Genomic DNA, 12,350 nt, shown 5'->3' on the forward strand with positions numbered 1-12,350 from the left:
GGCTGTGGGGACAGGCCCCGTCTGAAAACCAGTCAGCCTCAGAGAGGTCTCATGAAACAACACTGCCCAGGGTGAAGCCGCACGGGACAGTGAAAGAGAACTGGGCCAGGATGCGCCTGGACTCTGGCACTGCCTCCTGTGCACTCTCTGGCTGGAGACCTCAGAAACGGCTGCAGCGGGCCACTTGTGCGGTCTCACAACCCTGTCTGGCTCAAGAGGCCCGGCCAGCATCTCCGGCTGGTCTGCGCCTCAGCCACGAGGGGGCAGCACACCTCAGTTCTCAGCACGGAGTGAGAACAGGCAGTAAAGCGCCTGACCGCTCAGCTACCCCGTGGGGCACAGGAACCGCGGTCAGACCTCAGCGTGGGCCCCGGATGGGGCGCCAGCCAGCCTGCAGGCCTGATCTCAGGGAGGGAGGCGTCTTCGAGGTCCAGTCTGGCACGGGATGAAAACCGTGCACCCCTGGCTTCGGGTACCTGGTCTACACGCCCTGGGGCTCTGCTGCGAGACGTGGCCCCACCTCCCCTCCGGGGTGTCAGGACTGACCGTTCAGCATCTCCGGGGCCATCCAGTAGGGGTTCCCCACCACCGTGTAGCGCTTCCTGCGGTCGCTCTTGCGCAAGGTGCGCTTCTTGGTGGTGGCCTTTTCCACGGGGGGCTTCTTTCTCTCCTCGACTATGAGCCGTGACAGCCCGAAGTCAGCCACCACCACGGTCTTGTCCTGAGAGGACAAGGGTCAGGTCAGCCCTGGGGGGCGGGGGACGACCGGGCGGGGACGGGACAGTCCCGAGAGGAGGAGAGAAGAGGCGTATGACCAAGGGGGGTCTTGATGTACGGGGTGGTGTTTGTTTTCTCAGTCTGCGCTCTCTGCATGGCAGACACCCCCAGACCTAGAGGGTGTTCTCAGCAGAGGCCCTGGGACCTGGAGAGTGGAACCCAAGAGGCAGGACAGAGGATTTCGTTTTGCTTTTTTTCTCATCCTGCCTTGTTCTCAGAAAGATTTAAAGCTGGAACCAGGATAAGAGAGAAAAAGACAAGATACAGGCCTTCCGTGGGGGTGCGGGGCGAAGGGGAGATAAGCTCTTCAAATAGCTACAAGGCAGTCATGTGGAAAAGGGATTAAGACTGTTTGGTGTGAGTCCAGAGGGCATGGCCAGGGCCAGTGAGTGGACACCCAGGAAGCTACACTGCAAGTCAACAGGAGTAACACTGTAGCGAGCAGAGCTGACCGGCAGAGGAGAGGGAGGCTGGCCTCAAACCCGTCCCTGTGAATTTAGTAGCTCTGTAGCCTCGGGCTGAGGCTTCAGGTGCCACAGCTGCAAAATGGGGTCCTTAGGGAGCTGCTTCCCCCAACACGGGGCAAAACCAGGAAAAGTGACAGGGCTCTACAAACAGCTGAGGAACTTCAAGTCCCTTCCAACCACAGGATTTCAAAGGCTGCTACTGGGAGGAGGTGGGGTTTGTCTGCATGTGTGGGGATCCCCCAGAAGACAGAAGCCTGAGGCGATACCTCTGGTCTAAAGCCAGAGGGGCCAGGCAGTCTCGCTGGCAACAAGGGAGTCAGGAGGGCCGCCCTGGGGGCACGTACCAGCTTGATGAGGCAGTTGTGCGAGTTCAGATCCCGGTGGATGATACACATGGAATGCAAATAGGCCTGGAACAAGAGGTAGGAGCTGAGGCCCATGGCCAGTCAATCAGCTAGACGATGACTCTGAGACTCGGGGGCTCCAAAACCCGCTCTTCCCCCCAGGACACCCCCCACCCCCCATGCCAGCTTAAGAACCCAAGCTGGACTCCAGGGCCCTCCTGCCATCACTCCTCATCCCAGTGTCAACAGAAGGCCAAGGGCTTCCCCTCTCCCTGCTGCCGTCTCCTGCCCAGCAGCCTCTGTTCGCCGATCCCAACCTAGGCGCTGCTCTGTCCTGAAGTTCCCGACTCCCTGGGCCCAGTGAGCAACCCCCCAACCTATTTTACTCAGAGCTAGGCCACCCCCTCCCAGTCTCTGGCTTTAGCCACCCTGGATCCTTCCTGCTGTGAGAGGGGAAGTGGCCACCTCCTGGCCCAGCTGATCTGTGCTCCCAACACACACTTCCCTCTCTGTCCACACTTTCCCTGTGGTCTACTGGTTAGCATTCAGTGCTCTCACTTAGGAAAAAAAAAAAATTTATTGGAGTGTAGTTGATCTATAATGCTATGTGAAGTTTCAGGTGTATTGCGGATGAATCAGTTACACATATACATATCCACTCTTGTTTAGATTCTTCTCCCATACAGGTCATTACAGAGTACTGAGGAGACTTCCCTGTACTCTTCAGTGCGTTCTTAACAGTGACGCACTTTACATATAGTAGTGTATATATGTTGATTTCAACCTCCCAGTTTATCCCTCCCACTTTCCCCCTTGACAACCATGAGTTTGTTTTCTACATCTGTGACTCCACTTCCCTTTTGTGAATAGGCTCATTTGTACCATTGTTTTAGAGTCCACACATAAGCGGTATCATATGATATTTGTGTCTCTGTGTCTGACTGACTTCACTCAGTGTGACAGTCTCTAGGTCCGTCCATAGTGGCGAACGGCCTAATTTCACCCTTTTCGTGGCTGAGTCATACTCCACTGTGTGAATGTGCCGCATCTTATCTTAGCGCTCTCACTATAACCTCTCCCTCTTCCTACCCTCATGTGTGCAAACCAGTCTGTATTTGCTATTTCCCCATCCAGGCCTCCACCTCTGGCTCTTGAGCCACCCTCCCACGCAGAAACCCGCCCCCCTGCCCGCAACACCGGTTCCCTCCCTTGGGCTCCTGGAGCTGCTCACACGCCCACAGAACTCTTTCCAACCTGCCTGGCGCCCCTCCCCAGGGGGTGCCCACCCTTCTCCTGTGCCACCTGCCTCCAAGACGGTGTGTGCCTGCCTTTTCCTTCTGGCCTCCTCAATGTCAGCCCCTCTGGTCACTGTTAACCCCTACTAAGCACCTACACGCCAGCCTCAGCAGATGCTTATCCAAGCTCCTCCCAGACCCACTCTGCTGGCAGGGCTGTCGGCAGGACTCACCATTCCAGAGGCGATGCCTTTGGCAAACCTGACCTTCTGCTGCCAGGGGAACGGGTCCTGCAGGATGGAGGAAGGCCCGTCAGAGGCCACCGGGCCTTGTTCTACTGGTGGTCCAGGCCCCGTGGGTCAACGTGTTCTGCGGTAAACCCTCCCTGCCTGTGCCCAGTCCCACCCAAAATGGCCCTTTGCAGGCAAGTAAAGGGAGATCAGCGGGTCTCTCTGATCACTGTGGCTCCAGAGCAGTGGTGCCACAGGGGCCCCACTGGTGACCCCCCAAGGCCCTCAGGGACTCTGGGGGTGCTATGCTCACCACACTACGCAGGAAGTCCTTCAGCGTGCCCCCCTCGATGTACTCCGTCAGCAGGTTCAGCTTCTTGTCCTTGTACAGTACGCCGATGAACTTGAGCACGTTGGGGTGGTCCAGGCTGCGCATCACCTTCACCTGCAGGGCGGGGAGGCCACGAGGGCGGGGCCCGGTTTCTTCCTCACCCCCTCCCTCGGGGAGTCGGCATGACACATGTGCCCCGTGTCTCCCCCTCCTGTCTCGGGTGCTGGGGAAGAAAGCCCCACGTGGATGGGGACAGCCTCCCTGGCCTCGTGCTTGGGACCCTGCCTTTCTAGGAGCTACATCTGGGGAACTGGAGAGGCAGGGCCCCAGAGTGAGGTGGAGACCAGGAGGGCAGCACCCTGTGGGGCAGCGGGGAAGGACACCAAGGTGCCAGGCTGACCCGGCGGGATGTCCAGCGTCGAGCTGCTCCAAAGCGCCTGCGCTCACCCCCCATTCCACGAGCTCCGTGAAGCACAGCTCACTGTACCAGTTCATGCTGTCCTCAGTGTTTTTTGTACAAATAATGTGCCGTCATTTACAGGGCGGGGCAGGGACATTCCTCTAATGGTCTGTTCTGCCTTAAGAAAGGCAGAAAGAAAGTGACGACTCCAAACTAAGCTTCCTCTTCACATCTTTTTTTTTTTGGTGCTGAAAGCTGGGATTGAAGTCGTTCTTTAGTATCAATTTCCCTCTTTCAACAGTGACACAAACTCCTAGCCCCCGCCCCGCTTCTTACTTCAGTTAGAAAAGTCTTCTGTGTCTCCTCGTCACAGCGGATCAGCTCCTTCATGACCATCACCTTGCCCGTGGCTTTGTGCGTCACCTAAAAGGAGGGCGACTGTCACTAGTGCCGAGAACAGAGGCCCTTCTGGGCAACTGTGCGAAAATCTGTCGCTGGCCATCCCATGCCCTGGAGGACACGCTGACGTCATCAGCCGGATCAGACTGACAGTTCAAGTGCGGAACACACAGCAAGGGCCTCAGAAGGGAGCACACCTTCCTCCCCGGAGAGCTGGGCATGCATGGAGAAGAGGTGAGAACCCACAAAAGGGGCGTGTTGGGGGGAGGCAGGGGGAGGGGTGCTGCCAAGCCAAGCAAGGGTTCTGGTCATCTGACCCAGGAGCGTGTCTCTCGGGGAACAGGAGTCTGGGGGGCAAGAGGGTCAGTGCCACAGACATGCACCAGGGAGCTGGGGGGGTTGGGAGGAAGCTCTCCAGCCCCACGGCCCCGAAGGCTGAGACACATGGCTTACCTGACCCCCCCTCCCAGCTCTCAGCAGAGGAGGAGGAGGAGAGAGAGAGAGAGAGAGGTTAGTCCCCGAGACTGTTCAGCAGGGAGGCAGGAGCCACTCCCACACCGAGGCCTCTGGGCACCTAGAAACACTCACTGACCAGAGATGGGGGGGCCACAGTCAACCTTGTCCCACCCGGGGCTCCAGGTCCCCCAAGCTCACACCAGCAGCAACGCTGCCTTCAGGTGGCCTGGGAGGGCAAGTAATGAAAATCCCCAGAGGAGGGTGCGAGGGCTGGGGGGCAGAGGGGCAGAGCTGGCGCTCACCTTGATGGCCTGCCCGAAGAAGCCCTTCCCCAGGACCTCGCCGTGGATCAGGTCACAGGGCCGGAAGATCTGCTGCGAGCAGCTACTGGAGCAGCGCAGAGACTCTGAGCGGCTGATGTCACGGCTGAGCAGGAGCGGCTCCTTGGGGGAGCTGGGGCCGGGGGACTTGGAGATGCTGTTACTGCGTCTGCGGAGAAGGAGGAGGAGGAGGAGAAGGGATGAGGGTGGGGACAGGGCAGCCCTCAAAGACCCAGCATGGAAGCCTGGAGGCAGGAACCTCAGGGTCACCCTGGTCTTTCCAACCTCTGCAGTCAGGGTGCTCGGACGAGGGAGGGGGACTCTGACATTGGACAGAGGTGTTGTCTGGGGGCGGCAGACATCCGGAGTCTATGTAAGCATGGGAAAATCACCCGCAAAGCGGGAACCCTGAGCACCTCTCACCCGGAGTGAGGGACTAGACTCCACCAGCTGGCAGCATGGTCGATGGATCGATGGGAATCCACCACCTTCCATGTCTGCCTGATTCATAGCCCCGATTGGCTTAGAGCAACAGCCTACTACCACCCAAAACATGAGCAAATGGGACATCTCTGTAGTACCTGCCTGTATTTCCTGAACTTTAATAAGCGCGTATGATTTTTAGAGCAAAGAAGCCACTTTGCTTATGACATTTTTAAAGAGCAGGCAATGGTTGGTGACTGTCACTCTGACTTCCTAAAGAAGGGACTTCTGGTCCCCCCTCGTGCATTCATCTCTTGCTTTCTGGTTGTCAATGTCCTTATCTACACTTATCTGTGCCCCGTGTCCAGCCTCGGCACCCTACGCTTCCCCCACAGGCCTTGCCACCCTTTGGGATCCAGCACTGCTGCCTCCTGCCCAGCTCAGAGTTCAGTGGACAAAGCCTGACCCTCTGGCTTCTCCTGGAGAAGGAAATGGCCACCTACTTCAGTATTCTTGCCTGGAAAATCCCATGGACAGGGGAGCTTGGCAGGGAACAGTCCATGAGGTCGCAAAGAGTCGGACATGACTTAGCAACTACACTGGTTTCTAGGGAAAGCTGGCAGACAGCTGGGTCAGATCACACATGGGCCCTGGCTATGAACTGTTATCCTCGGGGGGCGCTGGGTCAGCACAATCCTCATTGCCCGCTCCCGGCCAGCTGGCTCCCTTCCTAACTCTGCTGGCCTCAGAGAGCCAGCTCCACTTGTCCAAGAGCTGGGCGTGGGGCAGCACAGAGCCAGGGCGGGACGGGGCACCTCAGGGAGCGTCTCCTCAGTGTCCCCTCCAGGTTCTCCTTGGTGTCCAGGGGGCTGAGGGTGTGCGTGTGTCTGTCATTCTGCGCGCAGGGAGAGAGCCGTGCATCCAGCCGCAGCTGGTCCACGCGCTGGGAGACGGGGTCGTGCTCAATCAGGAGCTGCAGCGTCTGGCTCGTCTGGCTAATGGCGTCCTCCACCTGCAGCCGGGAGCGGTGTGAGGCAGGCCCCGCAGGGCATCCCATTGTGGGCCACCTACCATCAGGCCAGAGGACCAGAGCCCGCTGTGGCCTCTGGCGGCCACTGGCCACACCGTGCCCTCTGCCCACAGTCTGGCACTCCCCGACATGGCCAGCCATCCCTGCTGCCCTGGGAACAAGCCAGGCTGACAGAGGGGGTCACCAGTGCTCACAGGCTCAGTGGCAAGACAAAGAGAGTCTGTTCACGGTCCGCCCCCCGCTCCCCACAGGACACATGGTAGGTACCTCCTCCACGCGGAGCGTGTGCACAGGGGCCCCATTGATCTCCAGGATGCGGTCCCCAGGGTGGATGGCGTTGCGGTTGTTAGGACTGATGTGCATCCGGTTGACCCTGGACCAGACAAGAGAGAAGGCAGGGCAGAGGCATCTTTAAAGACAGCCTGACCAATTTCACTTGTGCAGGGAGGGCTCCCAAGGCCCAGGCCACTCAGGGAGAGGCTCCACCCCATCTCGGTGAAAGGCACCCCACTCACCCAGAGGCCTAAGCCAGAAACCTAGACGGCACTCCCCGCTTCGGGAGTTCCCTCGCTGCCCCCCAATCCTCACGTCCTGAAGAATGCTCCATTACCATGGTTACCAACACCCGTCTCTTGCTCCATGCATCAGCCTGCTAACTGGTCTCTGCACCTCTAGGCCTGCCCCTCTCCCATCCCACTTCCACAGCAGCGATGCTTCTAAAACGCTCCCCTGGTCGTGTCAACTTGCTGCTTAAATCCCTCAAGAGACCCACTGGGTCCTCATGATCCAGGCTCTCTGTGACTTAACAGGCCCCTTCTGGCTACTCCCAACCACCCAGTCTATACCAGACACAGCCACAGACCCCCACCTCTGTCCTGAACACAGCTCCAGGCTTAGAGCAGACCTCACCTCCCTCTGACTTCCCAGCCCCAGGACCCCCTTCTGCTGTGAGCACCCAGCACCCGGCACACAGTAAGCACATGATCACCGTCTACAGGGCTGGGAGCCACAGTGCCTCACGACTGGTATTAGATGGACAGACCCTTTCCCCATCCGGTCGCCAGCCTGGACACAGCATGGAGTCTTTACCTCTTTCTCCTCCTTCCTCCATTCACTCACTCAACCAATGAAACAACAATCCATGTGCACCCACTATGTGCCAGGCACTGCTTCCAGGCCCTGGGTGCGCAGCAATGCACCAGACTAAGTTCCACAGGGAACTCTTGAGGAGGACAGATGATAAACAAACATAACCAAGCCAGATAATTTCAAAGAGCAAACATGATGGAAACTTGACCCATGAAAGGTGAGCGGTTCTGGTGTTAGGTATCTGGCGGGAAGCGGTCATGGTGGGGGATGAGGGCAGTCAGTGCCAGGGCCTAGGCGTGGTGACAGCACAGTGAGCCCAGGAAGGAGAGACGTGATGTGGATGCGGGGCTCTGCTAAGATGCTGGGGCTCCGAGGCCTGCTGTGTGCTCCGCTTCAGAACCCCCACCCCAGGCACTCACTCTCTCACTTGCACGGTGGTGGCGTAGTTTGAGCAGGCACTCTCCACGGACACAGAGAAGCCCCGCCTGCCTTCGGTGGTGGCTGGCATGGAGATGTGTGTGACGGAGTAGGGCAGCTGGTCCTGGACGGATTCCGTGGACAGCCTCTCAAACATGGGTGCCAGTACCACCTCGTTGTGGCACTTCCCACTGCAGGGAGGAGCAGAAAGGGGGCTGAGATCCTGGAGCCCCACCTGGAAGCCCCCGGCAATGATGAGCCTTCCAGCGACAGAGTGCATAGCCCCACGTTCACTGCCCTGCCCGATTCCAGCTGGCCGCTCACAATGAGCAGCTGGGTTCTCTGCCTCTGACTCAAGGTAAGAACTGGGCCTCAGCCTGACTTTTTTTTGTCGACCGAGGCAGTTGGGCTGAGTGAGTTCTAAGGGGCCTTTGCCTTTAACATCCTGGGCTCCCCCTCCGAGAGTCCCCTCCCAGCCATCATCTCCCTCTGGGAGGCCTGCAGGGCAGTATGCTCATTCTCCCAGTAGGTATGGAGAGAGGGCAGAGACGTTCATTATCTCACTCACAGCTTTCAGAGCTGGTCAAGAGCCATCGCTGTGACAGAAATATAATCAGCGCGCTGAGACCCCAGCAGTCCTTCTGCACGATTCACACTGCCACTTGCCCCTCCCGCTCAGCCACCCTTGTCGGGAAGTAGGGACACGGTGCCACCATCTTACCAGTAGAGAGTGGCGTGCTGCACCAGGGCGTATGCGTCCCCATCCTCAATGATCACCTTACAGCTCATACAGGCGAAGCACTCTGGGTGGTACTTGAACTCCCCGGCCACCTGTGGGCAGGTGGGGAGAAGGGTGGACAGACGTGGGGAGGAAATGAGTTGGCGCTGTTGCTGGGGTGGAGGGTGGGGTGGGTGAGGGGCCTCCCATCAGGGGTCTACAGACCATCCCTGCCCAGTCATCGCTGACCTTGGCCCCCGACCCATCCCAGAGCTTCCAGGGAAAGGGCTGGACTGGTGCCTCTCTGTCGTTTCTTTCTTTCTGTTTGTCAACACCATGTGACCTGCAGAATCTTAGTTCTCCAACTAGGGACTGAAACCAGGTCCTTGGCAGTGAAAGCGAGGAGTCCTAACCACTGGACCAGCAGGGAAGTCCCTCCCTGTCATTTCTGAGACTGTAAGAAAAAAACTCTCGGTCTCAGCCATGGGCACAGGCCCCCAGAAGTCATTAGCCCCAGGAGGGAGGCTCATGCTCCCCTTTAGGGCCCCATCCCATCTCACCGTCTCCCCTCCTTGCCTGCCCAGCCCTCCCAACATGGACTGTTAAGTCTCTGAGAGACGGATCATATCTGGCACTTAATAGGTCCTAAAAATCATCTGTTAAGTGACTGAATAAATAAAGGGAGAGGCCTCGGCTGACGGGAAGACAGAAGGTGAATGGCCACAGGGAACCGGAGGCACTGCCAGTGAACTCTGACGACGGAGGGGGCAGAGATGGAGGGATGCACTCACCATGACGGGCCCCGTCATCAGCAGAGAGCATCCGTGGCAGAACTCCCCAAACTTCCCCCAGTAGTCCTTGTGGCAGTACAGCTTCCCATCCTTCTCGTAGTACCAGTTGGTGAGGGAATCCTGGCATTCAGAACACCTGAAAAGCAAGGCAAGAACAGAAACCTAAACCTTTCTGGGTCTTGAAGCCCTTGGAGAAATTTGATAATTTAATAAGAGTCAAGAAACCTCTTGGCTTTTGAATTGTGATGCTGGAGAAGACTCTTCAGAGTCCCTTGGACTACAAAGAGATCAAACTGGTCAATCCTAAAGGAAATCAACCCTGAATATTCACTTGAAGGACTCATCCTGAAGTTGAAGCTCCAATACTTTGGCCACCTGATGCAAAGAGCCGACTCACTGGAAAAGACTTTCATACTGGGGAAGATTGAGGGCAGGAGGAGAAGGGGATGACAGAGAGGATGAGATGGTTGGATGGCATCACTGACTCAATGAACAAACTCTGGGAGATAGTGGAAGGCAGGGAAGCCTGGTGTGCTGCACTCCATGGGGTTGCAAAGAGCCGGACATGACTTAGCGACTGAGTAAGAAGCCTCTCCCAAAAAAATACACATATGAGGAAAATGTGCATATAATTTAGGTATGGGGTACATGTCATAGGACTGAAGCCCATTCATGCGCCAGTTAAGAACTTCTGGTCAAGAATGATACCTCAATGAACCAAAGAAGCTCAGTGACCTCCACTCTTCAGAACCTACCCATCTCCAACAGCATTACCTATGAGCATCCTTGAGAAAAACAGATTAAGTGTATAGAAACAATCAGGCAAATCCAGAAAGGGGAGGTCATTCTATAAGACAACTGGTCTTTTCTGTTTTAAAAAGTTAAGGCACAGGGATTAGAAAAGCCCAGAGACACAGAAACCCCCAAATGCAACACCTAAACCCTGAATTCGATTCTGGATTGAAAATGAAAACAGACAAGAGTGACATTTTTGGAACTGAGGAAATCTGAATTTCGCCTATACATTAGATTATAATGCAAAATTACTGTTAATTTTTTAGATGTGATAATGATACTTTGCCTATACAGAAGAATTTATAGAAGAAAAATAGTAAAGTAATAAAGAGAGTCAGTTCAGTTCAGTCACTCAGTCGTGTCTGACTCTTTGTGACCCCGTGAACCGCAGCACTCCAGGCCTCCCTGTCCATCACCAACTCCTGGAGTTTACCCAAACTCATGTCCATTGAGTCGGTGATGCCATCCAGCCATCTCACCCTCTGTCGTCCCCTTCTTCTCCTGCCCTCAATCTTTCCCAGCATCAGGGTCTTTTCCAATGAGTCAGCTCTTCGCATCAGGTGGCCAAAGTATTGGAGTTTCAGCTTCAGTATCAGTCCTTCCAGCGAACACCCAGGACTGATTTCCTTTTACTTGCAATTACTTGTAAATAAGTAAAAAATAAAACTCTGTGTATGTGTGTATACAGACATATGAAGTGGCTTAAACTTAACAAGTGATGAATCTTAGATGAAGGATATATGAGTGTTTTTTCAACTGGTCTTTCAACTCTTCTATATATCTGAAATTTTTCAAAATAAAATAATGAGGGGAAGAAAAACTCCATCAGCACCATGTAACACGTGCGTGTGAGCCTCAGAGCTCCTTTCTCCTCCAGTCACTGGGCTGTGAAGCTCCACACTCGGTCAGGCTGGGGGTGTTCTGGGGTCATGTCGACACATGCGATCATCCTCACGTCTGACCCTGGCACTCAGAGCTAAGAGCCCCTCGGCTGGGTGAGCCTGTCCCACCTCCCTCTTCCTAATTAGCAGACTCTGTTCTTGTCGTCGAGGCCTCGCGGCACCCACACTCTCCTTGCTTTCTGAGAGGCAGGGTGGAACTGTTCTTGGTTTGAATCCTGACCTGCCGCTTACTAGTTATGTCATCTTGGGCAAGTTATTTCACTTCTCTGACCCAGCTTCCTTATCTGTAATATAGACTACTGTGAAAATAAAATAATACATGCTAAAGTACAGACAGTTTGGGACTTCCCTGGTGGTCCAGTGGCTGGGGCTCTGTGCTTCCACTGTAGAGGGCAAGGGTTTGATCTCTGCTCGGGGAACTAGGGTCCCACAAGCTGTGTGGCAGGGCCAAAAATATTTTTTAAAATAAGACAGCTTATATAAAAGGCCTAGCACTTTAAGAATGCTGTAGCGTCCACTGCTATTGAGTGATGATGATAATGGAAACTGATGTTATTGGCCACTTACTGCCATTAGCTGGGTGGTTTTTGGACAACTTCTCTTACTAGCTTTTTCTCATGGACAAAACGTGACCCATAGCATCTACTACAAAGAGCCACTATGAACAAGTAAGTTAATAAAGAGCAAAGTCTCCTGCAAACTGTGAAGGGCAAAGCAAGTGTGTTCTTAGAGTAACTTGGTAAGCACTGCAGATAGAAAAGATAGATCATACAGGGTCCCCTCCTCCACTTCCAAGAGCTTATAATGGGTTGAGGAAGAGAAAATCTAAACAAAACTTGATTAACAGTGCAGGGCGAGAGGCCGAGATGGGGCATCCGCCATCAGCCACCCACCCTTAGCGTATCTCATTTGTCCTCTGGCTGCTAAATTTCAGGTAGACGAGTATGGATGTGCAGTGCCCAGGACGGCTCAGTGCAGACCATGAGTTACATGAGGTGGAGGGGAAGACCCCGTTCGGGGCACGCAACTCCAGCTCCTCTCAGCATAAAAGGCACACTTTTACATGAGCTCTGAGCTGGGAGGAGACACCAGGTTCAGGTTCTTAGGAACCACATGTCTCTGGACAAGCCCCTCTCCCTCTCTGGGCTCAGTCCCCCAACCCGTAAACTGAGGGGATTAGACTTTCCCCTGGATGATCCAAGGCTCCAATCTCAGCACCACGTACC

The 12,350-nt window shown here is 55.3% G+C and overlaps 1 protein-coding gene across 3 annotated transcripts in view; it reads right to left on the minus strand.

Annotated features, from left to right (window-relative positions):
* The window catches only part of LIMK2 (LIM domain kinase 2), a 54,531-nt gene that overhangs the window by 3,721 nt on the left and 38,460 nt on the right, over positions 1 to 12,350 (minus strand). For all 3 annotated transcript variants that reach the window (XM_006051023.3, XM_025267322.2, XM_044929920.1), the window contains 11 exons: positions 9,428 to 9,563; positions 8,640 to 8,749; positions 7,921 to 8,109; positions 6,680 to 6,785; positions 6,198 to 6,394; positions 4,942 to 5,128; positions 4,121 to 4,207; positions 3,367 to 3,498; positions 3,057 to 3,113; positions 1,589 to 1,654; positions 547 to 721 (listed from right to left, as the gene is read on the minus strand). In XM_006051023.3, coding sequence (XP_006051085.1) covers positions 547 to 721; positions 1,589 to 1,654; positions 3,057 to 3,113; positions 3,367 to 3,498; positions 4,121 to 4,207; positions 4,942 to 5,128; positions 6,198 to 6,394; positions 6,680 to 6,785; positions 7,921 to 8,109; positions 8,640 to 8,749; positions 9,428 to 9,563 — 1,442 coding nt within the window. The remainder of the gene's footprint in view (positions 1 to 546; positions 722 to 1,588; positions 1,655 to 3,056; positions 3,114 to 3,366; positions 3,499 to 4,120; positions 4,208 to 4,941; positions 5,129 to 6,197; positions 6,395 to 6,679; positions 6,786 to 7,920; positions 8,110 to 8,639; positions 8,750 to 9,427; positions 9,564 to 12,350) is intronic.

Source organism: Bubalus bubalis, chromosome 17 (genome assembly GCF_019923935.1).
Source record: "Bubalus bubalis isolate 160015118507 breed Murrah chromosome 17, NDDB_SH_1, whole genome shotgun sequence".
In the NCBI taxonomy this organism is placed as follows: Eukaryota; Metazoa; Chordata; class Mammalia; order Artiodactyla; family Bovidae; genus Bubalus; species Bubalus bubalis.